At 47.7% G+C, this 22,973-nt stretch overlaps 1 protein-coding gene across 2 annotated transcripts in view; it reads right to left on the bottom strand.

Moving 5' to 3' along the window:
• Nucleotides 1–738: 738 nt before the first annotated feature.
• Nucleotides 739–22,973, bottom strand: part of Pvr (PDGF- and VEGF-receptor related) — a 93,068-nt gene continuing 70,833 nt past the window's right edge. For both annotated transcript variants that reach the window (XM_065446844.1, XM_065446843.1), the window contains exons 7-22: nucleotides 19,454–19,765; nucleotides 17,960–18,319; nucleotides 16,927–17,085; nucleotides 15,994–16,155; nucleotides 13,453–13,734; nucleotides 12,740–12,858; nucleotides 11,239–11,389; nucleotides 10,218–10,322; nucleotides 9,967–10,086; nucleotides 9,542–9,734; nucleotides 8,172–8,445; nucleotides 6,005–6,127; nucleotides 5,350–5,420; nucleotides 4,311–4,451; nucleotides 3,178–3,283; nucleotides 739–2,807 (exon numbers count right to left, since the gene is read on the bottom strand). In XM_065446844.1, coding sequence (XP_065302916.1) covers nucleotides 2,298–2,807; nucleotides 3,178–3,283; nucleotides 4,311–4,451; nucleotides 5,350–5,420; nucleotides 6,005–6,127; nucleotides 8,172–8,445; nucleotides 9,542–9,734; nucleotides 9,967–10,086; nucleotides 10,218–10,322; nucleotides 11,239–11,389; nucleotides 12,740–12,858; nucleotides 13,453–13,734; nucleotides 15,994–16,155; nucleotides 16,927–17,085; nucleotides 17,960–18,319; nucleotides 19,454–19,765 — 3,188 coding nt within the window. In that variant the 3' untranslated portion in view covers nucleotides 739–2,297. The remainder of the gene's footprint in view (nucleotides 2,808–3,177; nucleotides 3,284–4,310; nucleotides 4,452–5,349; nucleotides 5,421–6,004; nucleotides 6,128–8,171; nucleotides 8,446–9,541; nucleotides 9,735–9,966; nucleotides 10,087–10,217; nucleotides 10,323–11,238; nucleotides 11,390–12,739; nucleotides 12,859–13,452; nucleotides 13,735–15,993; nucleotides 16,156–16,926; nucleotides 17,086–17,959; nucleotides 18,320–19,453; nucleotides 19,766–22,973) is intronic.

Genomic DNA, 22,973 nt, shown 5'->3' with positions numbered 1-22,973 from the left:
AATTAACAAAAGCGACGTTGAGACTGCAGAACACTTTTCTACGGCTATATGTGTTACGCAGCTCCTTTGCTGCTCAATTAGTCTACGCTGATCACCTCCTGCAAGACGCAGCATCAAACGCCCCTCTCTACGGGCAAGTTTAAATCGACTCGACTCGAGACCGTTCTCCGAATCAAAGATGCTCGGACCATGGCCACATCCGTCACTGGCACAAAAAAGCAATTAGTGCACCAGTGCAGTACTAAGTTCACCGGCGTGAGAGACCGCTTATAGTGCTGCTGTGTATCCTCCCAGATGCACGCAGTGCTCACTCTCGTCCTCTTTCTGTTCCCCCTTTCCATTAACCCAAGTGCAGGGTAGCAAACCGGACGCTCGTCTGGTTGACCTCCCTGCCTCACCTCTCCTTGCTTTTTCTTTCTCTCTCTCTGCCGGCTTCACCGATTGAGCAATGGTTTTGGACTGTATAGACGTGCAGAATTAGCTTTACAATTAAGCAATGATGCAGAATATTTCCTTTTATTTATTACGCGATGAGCAATTACGAAGTTCAGGTTTCGCTTCTAGGCTAACCCTGCGGATGCAGCCTTACCTGGTGATCGGGAACGAATCGTCTTCGACAAGGCCAGCGAGGCTGTAAGACATATTGTAGCACACACACGTTTGCGCCGCCTACGAACATTTCATGCTTTTCAATCCATGCATTTATACTCATCTTCGAGACAGGGACAAACAGGAACATGCAAAGTCATACATGAGGTGGTTTTATTATTAAATTATACTTTCTTCATAGGGAATCTCTTAAACAGTTGTGTATTCAACTTCAACATAAGAGAAGTCAATGTTGTCAGCATAAGTTCGCGCTTTCAACTCCGCTGTGGTACTTAATGACTAGCTCACAACGAAAGGAAGAAAATACAATTGAGCAGATGGCACATACGTGTTTGTCATCGCGCTCTTCCATGCACACAACCTTGAGAACAAAAAGAAACACCAAAAAGGCCTGAAAGGTTGTCTCATCAATACGTGTACAATAAAACGAAAAGACGAGTCATGAATACTGCTCCCGTTGTACTCTTTGCAAGACGGCAGTGCGCATGCGCAGTACACTGGTACCGATCACTTCACCAAAAGATAACACTAGGTAAACTTGATAACTGCGTTATCTGTGACTTGACGAGAAGAATAAGAGACTGTTGAAAACGCAGCCACAAAACATAGAGCCAGAAATAACAACAAAGCACATTAACTGGAACTTGGAATGCAGATCATATTGTTGTTGTTGTTTTTTTTCTTTTGCCGTTCTTGTTGGCCCGAGATGACATGGTCGATTGAGTTTGGCTTGGTATACTTAGCTCAAAAAGCAGAATATTCGTCTCTCAAGCATGCGAGATAGCCTGCTCTCTTACTCACCTAAAGCACGACGTTATCACACTTTCGTTAATATTCTAACTATTAGCAGAAGATAACTTGGTAAGTAACATTCCAGAAAGGAGAAACGATTGCGCACAAACACTTCCATCCTATGTAAATGTAACATTTTATATAAGTGGCGTATTCACGGACACCGCATACGAGCGCCCGCGTACGCTGCCACCTGGATTGAGTTTCTCCTTCAATGTACAAGAATGTAACGATGCAAATGCTAATTACATTCGGCGCGGAGATTCATACACAGACATAAAGAACGAACAAGACGAGTAGCACGATTACGAAACATCCTCGGGTACACACGGACTTACAGCCTTTGTCGAAAGTGTGCAGACCACTGCGTAATTGACCAGGGCTCCAACTGAGCTGTATGTCAGAGCATCTGTAGCAGTCCCTGCGCAAGCTACGTTCTGACTGGCGTGGACTGGAGTGACGCTTGTATTCCAGGGTGCTAGAGCGCTGAACTAATGCGCGGCTCGCATTCTGTGGCCAAGAAGAGCAAAATATTCTAGCACGCACCATGACCTGTACGCCCTGACAACGGCGATGGAGACAAGGAAAGCAACAACGTCGACAAAAACACAAATCTACAACATCTCTATGTACATCTTCGAGCCCGAGTCCACATTACTGGCGTAGCACTCTCGCGTGGCGTGGCTTTGGATTTTGTTCAATGGAACTCTGGAGTCGCACGCAACAGCAAGCTCGCTCGACCATCGGCAGGGAGTGTAGCGCCGCTCCACCTACTCTCGGGCAACGCCGCGAGAATTTGGAGCCTGTGGTGTCGGCTTTCCATCAGGACCCTGCTTTGATGGTGCCAGAGACACTTGCAGGCAAAGTCAATCGGTTGCGCGATTCTTCGTGTTCGCTCACACCTGGATGCCTCCACTACCGTCGACACTCACGACCAGGTTGTACGCCGGCGGTGGCGTGGCACAGATTTCGCTCACGTCGTCCGATGACCTCGCGTCACCCAAGGCGCCTCCGGACGGCGGCAGCAGCGGGGGCGCTGCGTCTCGGCGCTTCCCTTGCGGGAGCCGCAGCTGTAGCGCCGTCCCGTTGCCGATGTTCATGTAGCCCGGGGTGACGTCGTGCGCAGCCTGCCCAGCGTCGCCGACGCGGCCGATCATGGGCTTCATTTCCATGCCGTCCGCCACGGGGGCGCTGCCGTCGTCCACGGTGGTGGTGGCAGCCATCTTGGCGTAGTGCGGCTCTGAACTCGGCTGTGTAGCAGCTCGGCTCGTGTTGATGTAGTTCTCGTCGTCGGACTTCATGTCCAGATAGTCGGGGTCTAGCGTGTTGCCCATGGTGAGGTAGTCGTTGTTGTTCTTCAAGAGCAGGTTCACGTTGGCGTAAGGGTCGTTCAGGGCCAGGTAGTACTGCAGGGAAACGGGTGGTATAGCATGACCTCTTGAGTCGGCGTGCATGCAAATGGTGTTGAAGATGTAGCGATAGAACTAGTTTTGCAACAGCAAGTGCTTCCTCCTGTCAGTAAATTCTATAGCAAAGAAAATTGTTTCCGCTGATACTGAGCGACTGCCTTCAACACGTCAGCGTTGCATTCAGAGCGTTTTGATCAACAGCGCCCCACGTTTATGCGAATTCGGTTCAGCAGACCATTTTTCTGAGTGAAACTCGATCCCATCTTATTGACTTCACTTCAAATATTGTTCACACTCGCAAAGTGAAATTCGACATGCCTACACTGAATACGTGATAAAAAAATTCCTGCACTTATTGATAACTTACATTTCTCACTCCAGCCTCAAGGAGGTCTCCAACGCGGGTAACCAGGGTCGAGAAATCCGGCCGCTCCTTAGGTTCCGCTTGCCAGCAACTTTGCATGATTTCATACCTGTGCGAAATAAGAATGTTGTGTGCCACGGGGTTATCAAGAGAAGCAAGCCGCTGCAACATAGTCCTGAATTAAGCCAAATGCATATGCAGTCGACGGTCGACCTTCCGGACGCCTGATTTTTCGGACATGCCCGATAATTCGAATGCCTTCGCGGCACCGCCACGTACCCCATAGAGTCAATGTATAAAAACGCCTGAAATTTCGCACGCGAAAAACCCTCGCCGTTCGATATTCCACGCTTTTTACCGCGACCGCAGTCCGCAGGGCTTAAAAAGCATTAATCGAAGCCACCACCGCCATCATTTTCATTATCTCGCCGCCTCGAACCGTCGCTCTCACGAGCAGATCCACTGGGAGTCACCACGGCAACGTTATGCCTAGCTACTTCGACGTTCGCTATCAAGCTTCTTACTGTTCGGTGCCGTGTATAGAACAATTCGCCACTGTTAGCAATGGTGCCGACTCCGCCTTTGTAATCCTCGCCAATATTTGAAGCTCAGAAAGCATCGCGCGTTGCATTATGCAGGTTCCCGAAAGTAAGCTTCGCCTTAATACAAAATTGTTACGCGGTGAAGCATACGCAATGTATTGCGGCGAAGCATATTAAGTGTGGGAAGGGGCAACTGTCACGGGACAAGGTATGTTTTCCTTAATTATACACGTAGGAACCCGCCGTCTGATATCATAGTACGAGCATCTATAGGGATAATAACTATACTGGCAGGCCTTTAGAGCTATTGCTGACATGCCTGTGGCAATCTGAACCAGTAGGCGCAGTAAAAGGCGAGCATTCATTTTTTTTCGGGTTGCCCGATTTTTCGGACGTTTTCGCGACCCCTAGGGAGTCTGAAAAATCAGACGTTGACTGTATACAGTTTCTGTAAACCCGCACACTCGTTACACTATACAAAGACAGACGAAACAAAAGTATGTCTTCCTTTTGAAACATTCGTTCAGACTTCCAAAAGCTCTGATAACCAACTATACGTGACCTGAGCCGTTTGAGTCAAACGTGATTGCTTACACGTCGTCTGGAGCGTAGTCTGGTTTCTCCATGCGGTAGCCATTCTTGAGCCTTTTGTAGAATGACTCGTCGATGACAACTCCAGGATAGGGATTGCCACCCAGTGAGAATATCTCCCAGAGTAGAACTCCGTAAGACCACCTATCCAAGAAATGATGATGAGTTGTCTGACTTAGTCACCAACAAAGCACTACGGAGTCAACATTGCATCTACATGGGAATCGCTTGGACTCATTACAGCTTATTTTCTCAGTACATATTTTCTTACAAAAATGCGTCAGTGGGCATAAAATGGCCGACCACGTGCTTTAAGACGCACTCTCATTGGTACAAGACGTGATACGGTGAAAATTGATACGGCGAGCGAGAATGTTCCCTATTATGTGTAAAACGCTCAAACTCCAATAGAGCAAAGGAGGAAGGCAACGCGATTAAGGACTAAAATCGATACGCTGAATACATCGACAAAATGTAGGATATCACATGGTATTGATGCTTTAACACTAGACGGCAAAAATTGCAGCCACACGAAGGAAAAATTCAGTTTACTGTTAACGTGATGGTGTGAAGCAGATGATTTCACGTAAAAAGCGCCCAATAATCTCTGCCATGCACTTATATTCTGCATATTGTGGATAAACTTAGCTATATGGCGCTTAACACATGTTCTGACTGTTAAACAGCTTTGATTGTCATTGTCTCTGATCTTTCCAATTTCTGTTTTATTTCGTGTTTGCGTCATCATCTCGCATCATCACAATAAACCCTGCAGTCAAAATTCGAATAATATTCAGTATTTGAGGAATCGACTCGGTGTTTAACAGAAGATGCAGTGATGTGCGCCTAATTGTGGCGTTAATTCTAAAAAATAGATTCTTGCGATAATCTGCATGTGACAGAGTATATGATCAGCTTAGAGTAACAGGCCAGTGACTATGCTTCTCCTGGTGATCTATAAACTTTACATTCATGGAAGATGTACTGAGTCTAAGCCTTATACAAAGAAATGAACAAGTCCTAGGAAAGCTGGGGAACGTACACATCGCTTTTTGTTGTGAATACTCTGTCCATAATCGACTCGATAGCGGTCCATTTCACGGGCAAGAGACCCTGGAAAGAAAGGATACAGAAACCTTAAGTCATCCGCACGATAGCCAGCACAAAACAGTAAATACACAAATAGGAAAACGTGTTACGTTGGACCTCCTCAAAACGAACCTTCTCAAATTTTATGAGATTATAATAACATTAGATTTCACATAGAAGCTCGTTCATTGTCTTCTTCGCACAACTTAACAATAAAAACGTGTTTGTGTACGCGAACTTGCTAAATATAACAATATCAGTCATCTTCTATAATATATTATTAAGTCCACTCATCCTTGAGGCACACTCAATAATCGGTGAAATGACATACTAATGTTCTTATAGAAATTTATTCAAAGTTGGGTTCGCTGTGTCTTAAACACGTTGCGAATTCAGTTAACGCTTTCATTTCATGACGATAGGCAATCTCAGTTGACAGACAAGATGCATGCTTATACCGAAGAAAAACGGAACTCTGACGAATGCCTATTGCGATGTATTCACGGAGTGATACGCATTTAGCTATAAGCGGGGCAGCAGATTTGTCAACTGCAGTTTGTTAACGTAACATAGGCTCTCAAACAATATTTCGCAAGTTAGGTTCTTACGTCTCCTTTCTTGATGTAGTTGGAGTACTTGTAGCAGTCCTTCGCGAGCCCAAAATCGCATATTTTCACAACGTTCTCTTCGCTTAGCAGAACGTTTCTTGCCGCCAAGTCTCTGTGAATCAACTGCAAAGAAAAAGATAGTAGTTAGAAACACTTGCCGAAAAATTATTCTCGTCAAACTTGAGGCATACACTAGAAGTTATCAGTCTGTCCCACGCACTCCTAATTTTAAATTTTCCATTATGTCTCACCCAGATATGAGTATGAAACTCTCGTCTTAGTTAACACCCATTTGTACGAAAAAAAAAATATCCGCCTTGGTTGCTTAGTGACTATGGTGTCGGGCTGCTAAGCATGGGGGGAGGGGGGGGGGGATAGTCGCGAGATCGAATTCCTTTTCGATGGGGGCGAAATGCGAAAATACCTGCGTACTTAACTTTAGGTGCACGTCAGGTGACCCCAGGTGGTCCAAATTTCCGGAGTCTTCCGCTACAGCGTGCCTCACAATCAGATCGTGGCTTTGGCACGTAAAACCATATAATTTATTTTTTGTAAAAAAAACTGAATTGTACAGTGTCTGTGCTATAGACACGTGCTGCAATCACAGAGCTCCGAGGTGGGAATAATAAATTTCTTTTTTAATGGCATCCTTAACCGACCTTTCTCATGCCGAGTCTAGCGGCAGCCTGTCAATGCTACAAAATAATGTTAGAGGGGTCTCTCCAGAGATGCAGACGTGCGTTTGGCTGCACCATAGAGTTTTTCACTGTAACAACTAGAAGAAAATCTGGCGCCACCATCTATGGGAGTTTCTTAAGGAGCGCTGTGCCCTTATGGGAATGACGGTATATGTGTCTGCGAGGCTTGTGTTGGCTGGTGTTGTAAGAGGCTTCGTCTAAAACGTGGACATGGCTGCACAAATAACGCGTTCTTAAAGTAAAATCTTCATAAAATGTTTCCATTCATGCATATCACATCTTCCAGTGAAGTTTACTCTCCTACAATGCACGACGAAGGGAAGAAAAGAAAGAACAGACGACAAACTGTTTCAAAGCGATCGCGAATCTTGTAGACTGTCCTCCAAGTTTAGCGGCCCGCTGATACTTCATACGTATCATATAATTGTACACGCAATAACAAGGTCTCGTGGCTAAGCAAAACATGTTCTTGTGTAATATTAAAGCTAAAACAGCTTTTCACTTGCAGTTTTAGTAGAAAATGTATCATTGTGACAGACGCAACGGTGCTTGCCTGGCTCTCCGAGAACGATGCCAATCCGAAGTCATAGTATACCGGCATTCCCATGCATACCACAGCCCAGCAGCGCCACATTTCCCTCTAGGTGATATGGTGAGAAACTCTATGGGCTGCACAAACGACGAATCGAAGAGGACGCCCCGTCGACACTCCACTCAATCGGCTCGCTGGCGGAGCCAGGCCTTCACTCTGCCTTTCACTGCTAGTACGAGGGTTGTGCGGACTCACGCTATAAGCACACAAACGTTGCTGCTTAGTGTGCATGCGCCGTAATAAAACGACGGTAAACGTCAAGTGTACGCCATTTAATATTTCGCGTGGGCCCTGAATAACGCCGAGGGTGTCCCGTCTGTCTCATCCCGGGCCCCACCGAGGTTCGACGCCCGCAACGCCACTGGCGGTGCTCCTCAACACGAAAGCGTTGTGAGACGCCTGGTAGCTGCCCGGGCGATGTTCCTTCTGCCCAGCAGCCGTTGCGTGCTGCGTCGAGCCAACATGTAGCACCCGCGCATAGTTAGAAACCTGCCCAAATCAGGCGCTACGCGCTAAACCTTGCTATCGCTGTCAATACTTCGTCCTTCGGGCGAAACTAGCAATCTTTTTTTTAATGTCCTTGTACTAGGACCACTAGAATTACTAAAACTACAATTACTAGGACTACCAGAAACTACTAGAAGGACGCACCAGAAGGATGAGAACAAAATAAATGGAGGCCGGTAACAATAGGGAGTTGATGGGCGCTGATGCCTCGCCAGCTCAACTCGATGCCTCGAGCGGTATACAGTTGCGGTGTCCGCAGCAGCAGGCTTGTTATTATACAGCGTCCGCTTAAGCTGCTTTTGTCTCGAGTCTCGAAGCTCGAACAGCATGCGAACATTTCGGGAAACGGCAACAGAGTCGTTGCGCATACCTTTCTCGAGGCGAGGTACTCCATTCCGCGGGCGCACTGGAAGGCGAAGCACAGCAGGTCGCGGGTGGTGAGCGCGGCGTCGCGCATGTCTCCGTGGTCGCGTAGGGAGGAGCCGCTGACGAGCGTCGCGTTGTTGCCGCTGTCGGGCAGGAAGCCGTACGTGGTGTCCGACACCGAGAAGCTGAACTCGTTCCCGTTGCTCGTGGGGGTGGCGCTCATCGCCAAATCGGCGTACTTCAGCGTCGGCGTGTGCTGCTGCTGCTGCCGTTGTTGGCTGAAAGCGTCGACAGGTGCACGATCAACACGCTTCGCCGCACAACGTTACGCCATGCAAGCAATGTCACGGCAAGCCAACTTTAAGTGAGGAGAAGGGAGACATTAATTAGAACAATTTTTTCATCCCGGTTCGCAGACACCGGCTAGGCGGAGAAGGGCGAGGTTGAGAGAGGCCAACAACGTGAATTATTATTATTATTATTATTATTGTTGTTGTTGTTGTTGTTGTTGTTGTTGTTTATGGAAACATGCAAACACACAAAAGAAACAGGGAGGGAGCAAGCTGACAACTGCCACCGAGAGGGGCGTAACGCCTGCTTCCCTATCTGCCTGCCTATCTACTTCTCCTTAAGAGAGGAGAAGAAGATAGGAAACAAATAGGAAAGAAAATACGAAATAAACAAATGACAGAGACGCGGACCAAAGAAAGTAGGAACACTATCATGGCAGCACAGAAAACACGCAAAGAAGCGACAACGCGCATGATGACAAAATCTGATAATGTTTTTGCCAGCCTTGTGTAATCGTGTGCGTCTCACTCCGTTGTGTTGATGATTAGCCGTCTTGCCAAAATTTAAGTTCCACACTGGGCGAGCGGAAGTTCTTATTTGGAAAGAGAACACGAGACATTCGATAAAGAAGCGGAGGCCCCGAGAGGCTAGCACAAGATCCTGCTTGACATCCCTGGAGGTACGCCAGCTCGCTGCCGAAGGGACAGCATGCAAAGGGCATATCCACGCGGTATACATTTCCTTTTCTAATCTACGTGTGTTTTGCTAGTTCGTTTGTTACTTTTGCTTGCTCCTAGTACGCATTCACACAAGCAGCTTCTCCCCGTGACAATGTGGACACGGCACGTCAATACCCTATTGAGCAAGAAAGAAAAAGAAAATCTTTGTTGTGGTCGCTTTTTTAAGGTGAGCCTTACGAAAGCGTACGATAGCTGTAGGACAAAACACGCTATTTTTTTACGACACGATATCCATTTCAAGTGCACAATCATAGAAACGCTGTGCAGAGAACGCGTAAATGATGATAGCTCTGTATGCGAACCGACATCCTACTTCCGGCCGTATATAGCACATGTAACTTACCAATAAACAGGGTTTGAAATGGCGAATCGGAACCCGGGAGATGGCGAGGTTGGAGACCTCGGGCTGTAGCACATGTCCGGGTCCACTTTGCCCGTCTCCGGGTTCAGCTGGTTTATGAAGCGCTCCCGGTGTCTCAGAAGATAATGCCTTAGGTTTCCAAACTTGCAGTACTCCACAATCACCATCAATTCGCCTGCGACGGGGAAATGTAACGAAACAATCAGTTTGAAACGCTTGGGCAATTTGGCTGCAATGTCGACGTTCTACTTTATATACTACTCACGGAAACGCGACCACTCTATGTAAATTTCCTGACATATCCTTTTTCTCTATCTCATATCCGATTTAAGCTTAAATCGTATCAGTGGTTCTCCGTAATTGACAAGGCTCACAAGTCCTCAGACAAAAGCGACGGTGAGACTTACCTTTGGCTACGTTTTTCGTCACAGCGCCAAGAATATTCACGATGTTCAAATGTCGACCCAAATGAATTAGAATCTTCAGCTCGGCCATCAATGCTTTTCGTTGAGACATGTCGGCTCGTTCTGATAACAAAAAATGAACGAGACAAGATAAAGAATTTAAGAGCACTTTCTAACACGACATTCTTTTGTTTCGTTAACTATTGCCCTTGAATATAACCCGTCTCCTGCATGTAGAAACAGTAAAGGTTTACCTTTGAGCATCTTCACCGCCACCGTAAGCGATTGACCCTGCTCGCCAAGACCGATGGCTTCAGCCTTGACAACCCGGCCAAAGGCGCCTTGTCCCAAGGTCCTTCCTGCAAACACCAGAAGGCTTCTATGCTTGAACCGAGCCGACGCCCTGTTCACGGAGCAGCACATTACGCTGCCTCGAGATAATTTTACTTAATCGGAGAGCAATCAGGCAACGAGTCTAGCCCTCTAACTCCCAAGCTTTCTCACAAAAAGGTGTACAAAGTTTGCTTCCTTCTAATTTCAGCAAATGATTGCACATCATATCCGGATTCAATAAATATATTACACTTGCCAATTATCTCTTCTATCTCACCCCGAAATATTAATGAAAGACATCTACTCTGAAAGTGTAGGTTTCACGCAGCACACGGTAGAGTTTGAGTGTGTCTATCTGAACAAATGATAACGACAAGAATCGAGAGCATTGAGGAATACGTTCAAATGCCGAAACTCAAATGCATGACGCGAACTGACTCGACGAGCGCAGCTCATCTCCTGTAAGTAAAGCAGAAGCAACGGTGGTCTGGACGAGTACGGCTCGTCTTTGGCAATACTAATACAAACAACTCTACGAGTACAGTTACGGTTTGGTCATTGGCAGAGGGCATAGTAGTGAAAGGCTCAATTCACAAAGCCTTTAGCGTGTAAGTGCTTCTTCCTTCCCGTTCGCCGACCGCCGATCGTTAAATGGCATATCGAGCATCAGGATTGGCTGAAATTTTCTCTTACGAGCGACTTAGGAACGAACGAACAGTTTTTTAGTGGGTACTGACCCTATTTCTTTTCGGGTGACTAAGAACGAATTCTTACTGCTTATGGCTTTAACGAGCACCAATATTTGAGCGATCGAGTGCTCTTGCATTCCGCTCCCGCGGAATTCAGCGGTCCAGAAATCAAACCAAGTTGTTGATCGAGCACGCGAATTCCTGCTCATCAGCTGAACCTGTCGGGCACTCAGCCACAGCAGTGCTTACGTACCGAGCTTGAGACGATCTTTTGGGAACTCCCAACGTTGGTCGTACGGCAGCAGCTCCACTTGCTCGCACAGGGGGAGGTCAGGGTTGAACATGTTCACCTGGCCTTTGTCGAAGAGGGTCTTGTTCAACAGCTCCATCTCTTTTTCTTCCTTCTGCGGTGACAAAAAAAAAGAACAAACAAATGAAATCAAGCGGACCGATGAGCACTTTGACCTTTAAAAGGAAACTGAAGAGTAACGGTAAGTCTCACATGTTATCCTTTCAAAATTCCGGTTTCTTTTTTTTTTCGTTTGGTGGAAAAGAACTGGGTCAGTATTCACAAAAGGGATTCTTACGTCAAAACTCTTCGTAAGAGCATTACTAGCCAATCGCGATGTTTTACATATAATAAGCAAGGGCGGCCGGCCAATAGCAAACTGTTCTTACCAAAGAAAAGGTTTGTAAATTCAGTCCTTGGACCCGCATTCACGAAGAGCTCGCACGCTATAATTGTTAGTACACAAGTATTCCAGGCAATCCTGATGCTGGACATACTATTAGCGAAGGCGGACGGCCAATGGCGGACGCCACTTACGAACGACTCGCTTTTGTGAATTCTGCCTTCCGGAACTGAATTCACAAAGGTTTTCGTTCGTAGAAACTTTTTCTGATTGTAGGGCGACCTTCGCTAATAATATGCCACTGTCACAGCTGAATTGTGTTTGTTCTTGCAAGATTTACTAAAGTAAGCACGTTTTGCGCATACCAGCTCTGAGGCCGAATTCACAAAGCGTTTCGTACCTAAGTTCTCATTGCCATTGGCTGGCACCCTTCCCGTACGATAGGTATCATAGGTCCTGATGTAATGATATTAGAATCGGACAAAAAATTACCTTACAACTGGTTTTATTATAAGAGGTTCTTGCGAGTGATGGGCCCTTGGCCCATACCTGACACGTACAAGAATGACATCGTCCTGTCGTCTTCCTTGTCCGTGTTAATGCTGCGCTATGACCTCCATTACTGCGACGTTACAGACTTGATACTATTTTAATATGACGCATAAAAATATATCCAAACTCCCTAGGTTGAGTCTTACTTTACTTTAGAACGCCAACGTAGTCCTTTCTGAGTAAATGACAATTAACTACACAGGAATAGACGCAAGCTGAAATCTATTAACTAACGAAGAATTGGTGCAGGAATATTACGGTCGGCGTCACCACTTGCCTTCCATTATTGCACGTTTCCTTGTTTACCGTTCGTTAAATTGAAAAAAAGTAACATTTTAATGCAAAAGACTACTTCCGGCAGAACCCAAGTTAGTTAGAGCAGTGCCGTATGGAATCCTTAGTTAAGGCACTATTGGAGGGCATCGTGTGCATCCTTGACGTTCCCGCCTAGAATGTAGCGTGACATCAAATGTTTTTTTTAGAGAGAGTAGTGATATTAGCAGCAAAAATGTGTACCATTTTATTCTACTCAGTCAAGCATTCAGCCGAATAAGATAGCGATACACTCACCATGTGCGCCCGATATTTCTTGCAGTAAACAAGCACGATGAGGAAGCAAATGATGGCGATGATGAAGACGACGCTTATCAAGGCGACGTGAGTGGAATTCATGACGGGAGCTGGTATTCCTGAAAGAATGGAAAATTGTTTGTCACGTCAGATTCTGTAAAGATCACCGAAGTTTGGCTGGCGTTATATCGGGTTACGCCTGAAGAGCCGATACAATGGAACGTCGCCTACTACCAACAACAACGCAGTGTTGAGGGCAGCGCATTTGTGAGAAAGAACAAATTAGACAGAAAGCCTAAACCTCTTCATTCCCTGTCTGGTAGCTTAACGACTAGAAAACTTGAAAGAAAAAGAGCACGTCTTCACAGCCGACGGTCCAGCTTGGAGGTTTTGTTTGTACCGTGAAGTTTGTTGGTCCAAACTGCCTACGAAATTCTCAGTGTGTAGCATGCGTTGTTCACTGTAATACACGTGTTTTTGTGACTACTCGGAAATAGAATCGAGCAGCGGGGAGCTAGTCCTTCCCAACCTTCAGCCTGTTTTTTCGGTTAACCTTACCCTACCTTACGCGCGCCTGTGTGATGAGAATTAAGCGCATTAGTGTGAGAGTTGTCACAGCCTAAACAGGTCGAGCAGTGTTCGCGCATGCTCTAAGGTAGTTCTCGCTCGCGACACAACCTCCGAAGCCCTGTGTGGATGTATTGTATACGTACCGCTGGCGACATTGATGGTGGTGTTGGCGAAGATGGCGCCGGCCCTATTCTCGGCGCGGCACTGGTAGAATCCGCTGTCTTGGAGCGTCACCTTGCGCTTGACGAGCCAGCGGCCCTCGTCTAAGCGGTCGATGCCGCTCATATTAAGCGGTTTGCCGTCCTTTAACCACGAGATACTGGGCTCGGGCAGGCCGGTCGCCGTGCACTGCAGGTCGATGTACGACACGTCGCTGAGCACATCGTTCCTCAGGTTGGTTTTGTTGAACTCCGGTGGACGCATATCTGCGCAGAGAGGAAGCACAGGGAAACGCAGCAAAAGTGAAGCGTCTTTTCTTTTTTTTTCCTTTTTGCCGTCTTTAGACGCTTGAGGAGACTGCAGACGTGATCACAATGTTCGTTAATGTGTCACTGCAAACGCATGCACGCAAACCCCCTTCACGCGTGCTTTCTTCCAGTATGCACGAAACATTTTTCGCTCTACACGCTAGCGCTAACAACATGGTGTATCCGCGAGGAATCTGCACAGATGTCCCGACTCCTGAAGTTTTGAAGTGATGTGGACTTTGCCTGTGAGCTTTGTAAGCTGATTTTACGGCGTTAAAGTTAAGAAGAAGGGGCAACATCGTGCGGCTGAATGGGTCACACGCAGCGAGCCCGTCGTCCGGTTCCGAATAAATGAAAAGTTTTTGAGCGGCCATTTGGCGTGCATTTGCGGGCTTCTTTCATGCTCGGAAAAACAATTTTATGTAGTACGCATTGAGCAACAGAAAGCTGTATCGGTAGTTTTTCATGTTGCTCTAGAATTTTCTCATTGGTACTTCTTTTCATCTAATTATAAAATTTGAGAAGCTGATGAATTAATTAAGACTAATGATCTAATTAGGTGGAATGAAAAAATAATCTGAGTATATCTACAAGCGACAGCAAACGACATTACCTTGGTTCTGCCCAGCTAAGTGGTGTTTGCATATATTTAATGTTGGGCTCAAGTTACGTGGGACACCCTGTATATGTGCAAGTAACAAGGCACTGAAAAAAATAAAAATTTCGCCAAGTACTCTTCCTATGAACACGCATGGTTCTACAAACGCGTCATTGACAGCCCAAAATATCGCTCGGTGCGATACCTGTCGACAGTGTCCCCGTATCCACCACCGGAAATTCCCTGTTCTCCCACCAGCCGGAAATTACATTTTCGGCAGTCTTGAATGCTGTTCTAATATTGGCCCTTTTCGCGGCGATCCCGTGGACGCTGCCATGTTTGATCACGTGGTTACGCGTCCAGTGCTTGCATCAACTGCCTCCTCCGCGTTTATAATGGGTGTGTATGACGCCGGTGTGGCTTAGCAAACCTCTGTTTCGGGACATGTCGTAAACTGTGACTGGGTGGACGAGGCGAATCTTTGGCCACAGCTTCATCCAATATGCAAAAGTGCTTTCAGAACTGATTAAGCTGTGCCAGAACGACGCAAGCCGCGTATATGGCGCTTATTTTAAAAGCGAGGCTAAATAGGTATTCCAAGCTATCCAAACTTTCCGCACATGAATTCAATAAGGACTACTGTGTTTCGTTCTTCATTCCTTATTTGGCAAATATCTTGAAGCAGCGGCTGCTTGTCAGATTTCTTACTCAGTGAATTTCCTTGGCGCGGTCACTATCTGATTATTGCTGCCTAATCGCTCGCAGGTGAGCTCAGTTCCTATATATTTGTTCTTGCTGCACGCAAGACTTGAAACGTAGCCGTTTTGTACATTGTAATACCTTGTAGAAAAGATGTATTATCGATGGTAACTCGCTTACTCTTGTGGACCGTCACGAAACATACGGCTTCGACCATTCGCGCGCTGTCATCGTAGTCCGTCATTTATTGTGCGTATATGGTGCGCATATATTCAAGTGTGCGCCCATTAACTTATTGACGCGCTGGCGATAGAGTGGGCGTAAGATTCCGTGCCACTTGGGGTAGATGTGCGTAGGTAACTGTGCGCGAAACGTATACTATGACCGAAAGCGGCGCTACTCCCTTGTCATTGTTCAACGAGCGGTACTCACTCTTGACGACGTCCCTGGGCTGAAGCGCTTCCTTTGAAGGTTAGCGATACAACGCTGGGGGATGAGCTAATTTCTGTATCCTCGAAGAAAGCCGTACGTTTCGACGTGCCGGTAACACGTGCGGGCAGTTGTAGCAACGGTCCGCGAACTTGGCTACACAGATTCATTCCATTCCTTAATATGCCGGTCCCTATTTTTGCAGCCAGCTACTGCACATGTCTTCAATCAACACGATTCAATCCGGCATTATTTGAGCACAGTGCGTTAGAGAAAACTCAGTTGCATTTCTGACAGCTGATTGCACAGAAGCAAGGTGGAAGCGTTGATGGTTTCGCATTCGTGCGCTGTGACTGAGGCGACGTGTGACGCGCCGCCGAAAGCGCCACCTCGTTTCTTTAGAACAAACTGCTCCGCGAAAAGGGTCAATATGTCGGGACCGAATTCACGAAGGTTGTGTAGCGAGAACTGCTTGAATCGGACGTACGTACCTCGCACGGCAACGTTGATGAACTCGATGTGTCTCTGCGCTCCTCCGCCACGGACGGAACCAATGCACTGGTACTCGCCCGACTGATTTCTACCGATGGGGTTGAAGTGCAGGGTCAGGTTTTCGGAGAACGCCGTCGACGACATCTTTATGTCCAGGACACCTGCGCGAACGGGAAACATCAACCACGCTCCTAACACGCTCGACTGAACTGGAAGCTTGAGACACTCGCCAAACCGTACTAAACGCACGCGATCTAAATTCCCACGTGTTATACATGTCTTATAGCGACACGCTAAGCAACTTGGAAGCGGGGAACAACAAATCATGCTAAGTACTGCGTCGAACGCACGCTGACAGCCATTGTTGGGTGGCGAAGTGGCTGTTGATTGATTGATTTGTTTATTATAGACCGGAGAGGGGGGGGGGGCGTGTTGTTAGCAACGAACACGATATGTCTTCGGCTTTTACGCAACTGTAACTCGTTAAATGGATAAAGGATGATGACTGGCGCGGCTGTTGTGGCACAACAGTGTTATGTTACCGAGCACGTGGTCGCGGATTCGATTCCTTACCACGTCGCATAATAACTGCCTGGGGCTGTGTGCGAAACTGGCGGCGGTAGAAGAGGAGGCTGTCATTCCCAAGCGCTGCGCCACAGCACCTAAAACCTTCGTGCGCCCCAAGGCTCTCGTGCCATGTACACAGCGCGTTCGTCTTAAAAGACTGCAACAGTTGGCGTTCGGTGAGGTGCCCATCCTGCAGCTCGGTTGCTGCGGAAGCTAGCGCTCTTTGCATCGGCAACTTGGGAGTCCGACCATCACCGTGGGAGGCCTTGCTTAACAATTTTCGCTCATTATACCATATGGAGCAGTCACTGCGAGAGAGACCTGATGCAGAGAGAAATGTTTTGAGAATTGAGAACCACCGTTACCAGTGACGTTAAGGCTGACGAGTTCCGAGGAACCTTTTGGCTTCCATTTCCAGGTGAGGCCTTCGTACTTGAACTGGCTGGCCAGGCAGCTCAGCATCACGCGGTCCTGGTCCACGGGTATGACGTCCGACGCGATGATCTCGAAGCCATTTCTCGCGTCTGTGCAAAGTCAAACAGCAACACAAATAAAAGTTGACGAGAGACTAACCGAGCTGGGAATCGACGCGTATTGCTTTATTTTAAAGAAGAAGAAAGCAATGGTATAAACAAGAAGCTTCAGGTCAAGAAAAATGCGCAAAGCACCGAATAGGAGAACGAGCGAAGCCACTGAAAGTGACAAGTTAACAAGTGCAGTGAAAACGAAATAACAAAATATATGTAGTATAAGCAAGCCGAAGGCCGCTACCTGCATCACGAAAGTGATTGGTTGCTCCTTGGTGTATTGGGGCAAACCACTCTGGTGGATTAGCCAAGGATCGGGTGGCAGGAGAGGTCAGGAGCGTATACATAATATTGAGAAATACAATATAAATGAAAAAAGAAGAACAAGTGAAAAATGTGAAAGTACGACTTACAGATACCTGTATATGCACTGAATTAAAGATGAAAACCAATATTTACCACTTCCTTCTTGAAAATTAGCCGCAAAATTATCTCTCGCTCCCTTTCTCTCGCTGTCTCAGTCCGTTTCTTCCCCCTCTCAATCACGTGTTGTTTTCAGCTATCCGTTACCTGTTCTTCACTGGAAATGCGAGTCTGTCAACTAAAGGTCTACTCTCTACGCGCCTTTCTCAGAACTTCTGGTTTGCGCGAGCGGCTTTAGCTCGAGTACTCTCCGTACTTCACCTTCTCTCTCTTCCCCTTCTCCCTTCCCCCGGCGTAGGATAGCGAACCAGACTCTTGACTGGTTAACATCCCTGCCTTCTTATACTCCTCTCTTTCCCTCTTCTCTTTAATTCTATAGAGCGAACCGAAACAATTACAGCTCGAGACTCCCACAGTGAGCGGGCATACACGCGAGAGGCGCACCCACCGGTGACGTAGAACCTGGCGACGCTGAGTCCGGTGCCGAGCGAATTGGCGGCCACGCACCGGTACAGGCCCGACTGGCGGGCGCGAAGCCGAATGGTGAGGTTGCGGTGCCGCAGCCCCTCGGTGCTGCGCACCAGCTGTCCCGGCGGGGCGCCGGCGTTTCGGTGCTGGCTGTTGGCGGCGGCCAGGCGCTGGAACGCGCGGCGGGGAGCCTGGTCGTCGCACGTGCGCGGATCCACGCACTCGCGCCACTCCCACCAGGCGCGCAGGGGCTGGCTCCCTTTCACGGTGCACACCAGCGCGTAGTCGGAGCCGTACGCGTACAGCTCCGTGTTGTTCACCACCGTCACCACGGGCTTGGCTGCGGTCGGAGGGGCGGTAGAAAAAACGTGCGGTTCAGATGCAATGTATATTTCTCCGCACTATAATATACGTGCGTCTAAGCCATTTTATAGCAAGGCCTAAGGTTAACTCCATTACGCATGTTTGTTTCGATAGACACGCAAACACACACACACACACACACACACACACACACACACACACACACACACACACACACATATATATATATATATATATATATATATATATATATATATATATATATATATATATATATATATATATATATATATATATATATATATATATATATATATATATATATATATATATATATATATATATATATATCACCAGACGCTTCACCAAGAGCGAAGGCTTACATAAATTCGCACAAACGTGTGCATAGAATAAAATCATTGCGACTTAATTTGGCGACGTATTTTTACATTTGATTTGACATAACTTGAAGGATATCGAAGCGCTGGTCGCACTCCAGTGTAATTTAAATGTTCAAATTTCCGGGTGCTCATATTGCGTGCACGTTTGGTAACACCATTCAGTCAAAATTAATCCCGAGCCCTTCGCTACTGCGCCTTTCGCGGCCCTTGGAAGCAACGTTATAGATCACCAACGACTAGAAGAAACTGAAATCTGTAGTCTCATTTTTCTTTTCTCTCTCGGTCGCAAGAAGAACCTTCCCCACCCCTCACCGCAAGTTAAACAAAGCACAGGCAACCACCCTTCGCCTGTTACAGACCAATACATACCCCTCCCTCACACGCTATCACACCGACATCTACCCGAGCCAGACGTGCAAGATCTGCAAAACTCAATCAGCAACACTCCCCCACATGCTATGGGAGTGCAAACATCAATACCAGACCTTAATCCCGTGACCATCTCGTCGAGATGGCACGGCGCCCTGCGCAACTCCCATCTCGACGACCAACTCTGGGCTACCCAGAAGGCCTACGAAGCGGCGAAGAGGCAAAACCTCGACGTCCGATCGTGGGAGGCCTAGGCCCAGCCAGCTAAACCGCTGGTTCTCATTAAAGATATCTCTCTCTCTCTCTCTCTCTCTCTCTCTCTCTCTCTCTCTCTCTCTGCAAGCCATAACCCAGTGGCGCAGAGCGATCGGCGTGCTCACACGAGATGCTGACGTTGACGCTGATCTTGGAGGTGGCGTTCTGTATGCGCGCGTACAGCGTGTACACGCCGCTGTCGTCGAAGCGCGCGTTCGCCTTCTCGAGCACGGCGCGCGGCTCGCGGTACGAGAGGCGCAGGTCCCGGCCGTCGTTGAGCAGCGCTCCGTCCTTCAGCCACCAGAAGCGCGTCTCGGCGAAGCTCGGGTGCGCCTCCACCGTGACCACCATCTTGAAGGTGCCTCCCTCGGGGAAGACCAGCGTCTCCGAGGTGTCCAGGTCTGTGGTCAGGTTCACGTGCGCCAGCTGTTCGGACTCTGCGCGCAGTGCAAGAACGACGTTTGGCATTGCGACCGACATTTACCACTCCATTACCTATATAGAGACCCGCACTGCTAACAAGTTAATAATTACCAAAAGCGCACAATAACTTCTTTTTTGTGTGTGTATGTGTGTCTAGAAACAAGCCAGAAGCCATATACGCAACAATTCAATCACCTGATGCCGTGTGCAGGCTCGGTGCGAACCTTCAACTGTGCGCGAAACTGTGCTCTCTCTCTCTTTCTCCATGCCCGTACACTCTTCCCCAAGTGCAGGGTAGCAAACCAGACGTCCGTCTGGTTAACCTCTCTGCCTTTCCTGTCTTCTCTCTCTCTCTTTCAATCACCTGATGCATCCTTTAGATTCGACGTAAGCAGGACCAAAAGAATAAAAAAACGGAGTTTTAACCCACATTTGGAAATTCTAGCGTAGGCATGTGACAATTAGCTCTCTTGTGCAGCGTTCCACAATAAAGTTTGATCAGCGCCGCCAAGCTCAGGACTCGAAAGGTGGCCGGCACATGCTGTCCGTACAGAAATACGCTGCAGTAAATCGTTGAAAGACTCCCGCACGTGAATGCTACTGTCCGAAATTCGCGTTTCATCGGAGCCGTGACAAGGCCTACAAAAGTTACAGCGACTTAAAGGGCAGCTGAAGCACTTTTTAAAAAATGTGAGCTTTCAGAGAATGATTATAGTTTTTCACCCCCTGAATATGAAAATCATACTTTAACATGCCAGAAGTCACCGCTATTCGCCTAATTTAGCAAAAACAAGCCGCAGCGACTGTGGGAGACGCCTCGCGTCGTTTGACGGGTTCTGATGGCGAAGATGATCGCGACGTCATCTTACGTATCGGCGGGGTGCGCGATTCGAATAGAGCGCTCACGTGACCCCTGTAATGACGTCATCCTCGCGCCCCGTCTTTCGCCGCTATGCTTGGCGCGCGAGAGGAAGGGGGGGGGGGGGGGGCAGCTTCAACGAAAATTTAAACGGCGATTGCAGCGCTGCTACGTGGACAATCGAGAAAATAACTTCGCAGTTGAATTATACTGTGGCCAGCCTTCGAAACCACCGTAACTTTTCCTATTGTAAAACCTCTCCAGCTTCCCTTTAAGCGTAAACCCACGTGCCCGCGGCTCGTCCAGATAAAAGAGGAACTTGTTGGCGGCACCGCACTCCAACCTACTTTCAGCTGGAAGTTAAAACACCCTATGTATACTTAAATACGTAGGTCACAAAGTGTGTCGGTATAAGGCTGCATTGCACATTCCAACACGAAGTTCAACGGAACTTAGTGACCAGCTTCAGACGCGCAGTGGCATCTCCGGCTTGGACGACGTGTCTCAAATAAGGTCGGTTCAATGTTGCCCCTCCACCTTTTGCTCTTCGTCCCATGGGTCGCTGCGGGGCCGCCAACACGACGCATACTGCGGGTATCAATCTTTTGCGTTTGCCTTCACCTTTCTGCAGCATGTGCAGATGGGCGGGACACGAGGCTTTAAACACATGGTAACGCGTGAACTCGTATCTTAACAACACTTTGTGTCAACATTCAAATCTCAAACCCGTGACTAACGATATTAAACGTACACCCACAAAATGTATTATAGAGCATATATTTATGCATTTTTTTAACGGCACCGATTGAGAGTGGTGACGTTTAACAAGTAATCATAAACTTCACGAGTCATTTCGTGCTGCAGACTTTTTCATTGAGCATATACGGGGTGAACTTGGTCGAGTGGCATCGTTCCATCCCTGCTACTTTAATTCGCCTTGATCTGCCATGGCAGAGCTTTAGAACTGCTCACGCTGTGATTAACTCTCTGGCACGTTTATCCATGCACTTAAAAGGAGACGCTCGGACGGAGCGATTGCCGGCATGCCTGTGCAAGGCTAAGTCCGGACCACCCTCCTACTGCTATAGAGTTATGCAAGCTTGTGGCTGCAACACTATATTCGCAAGCTCAGCATTGCACCATGCTGCAAGTTCAGCAAGCAGCAAGGTTACCGGTTATCCGGCTAGGCTACGCGGAAGTAATAATTTTCCTTCTAGTTCTTTTTTCTTTTCCTTATTTTTCAAAGCGCATTAACGGGTAAAGTGAGAATGCGCACATATGGTAATGAAGAAAGTTAAAGCTTTGGAGCACTTACACGACCGTCCTTTCACAAAGGAGATCTTGGGCGCGTGGCCTCGTGCGACTGCTATGTGCAAGGCCACAAAGACGCTAGTACATTTCTTGAAATGGACCAGCCTGAATGACCGCCTGTGAGTGACTCAGTGGTGCACGCTTGTGTGCGTAACAGTGGACACCGTGACCTTTTATTCCTTCTCCTCTTTCAATCCCCTTTCCTGCTACCCCAGTGCAGGGTGGCCTACGCGGCTCAGACTGGTTAGCCTCCCTACCTTTCCCTTATGACTTCTCTCTCTCTCTCTTAAAGCCACCTCATGATGCCACCACCCCTTATCGGCCCCTTTCGTTTGCATCCTGCGTCCTTGAACGTATACGGACACCAAAGCGCTCTAGTATACGCACGAACGCATAGATTAGGAAATATCTTGCGAAAGTGGCAAGCAGGCGTGAGTACGCTAAAGAAATGAAAAGAAATAAAATGGGAAGGAAGAAACAAAAGAAGAAAACGTCAAATAGCGACAATGAACGCACGAAGCGTCAGCGGTATACGCATACGACAACACACGGCACAGAGCAAGCGCTGGTTCATGGTCAAGGGTCACGCACCACGCTACTAGGACGATAAGGATCACCGAGGCGGTGTGTATTAATTACGCCGTGACGCCAACGTGGCGCGAAGGCTTCGGGACGGCCGCTTGCCTCTCCGAAGAGCTCGGAGGCGAAGCATTTCTGAGATCCGGTCGCCTTGAGAGTCAAGGTCTTCGTCAGTTAAAACCTCTCTACGGTTTTCTCGCTAGTCGCCCTATACGGGCAGCGAGTTTTCAGCAATCCTTATATTTATTTGGAGATCCGTTCATTTCGACTCCTTACTAAACATGGCCACGATTTCTTACAGCTACAAAGCGGCCGGATCGATGAAAGGGCGACGCGCACTCTGCATCTTCAATCGTGGGAGTAATCGGGAAGCGTTAGTGGCATTGACTTTGAATGAATAAAGAGCCTCTTTTACTCGTATGTGGTTATGTTTGCATGTGCCGGCACTGAGGGCATTTGATGAATGCATTTAC

This window comes from Dermacentor albipictus, chromosome 3 (genome assembly GCF_038994185.2).
Source record: "Dermacentor albipictus isolate Rhodes 1998 colony chromosome 3, USDA_Dalb.pri_finalv2, whole genome shotgun sequence".
Lineage (NCBI taxonomy): Eukaryota > Metazoa > Arthropoda > Arachnida > Ixodida > Ixodidae > Dermacentor > Dermacentor albipictus.
Note: the sequence above shows the minus strand (reverse complement) of the source record. Positions and strands in the feature narration are given on the sequence as shown.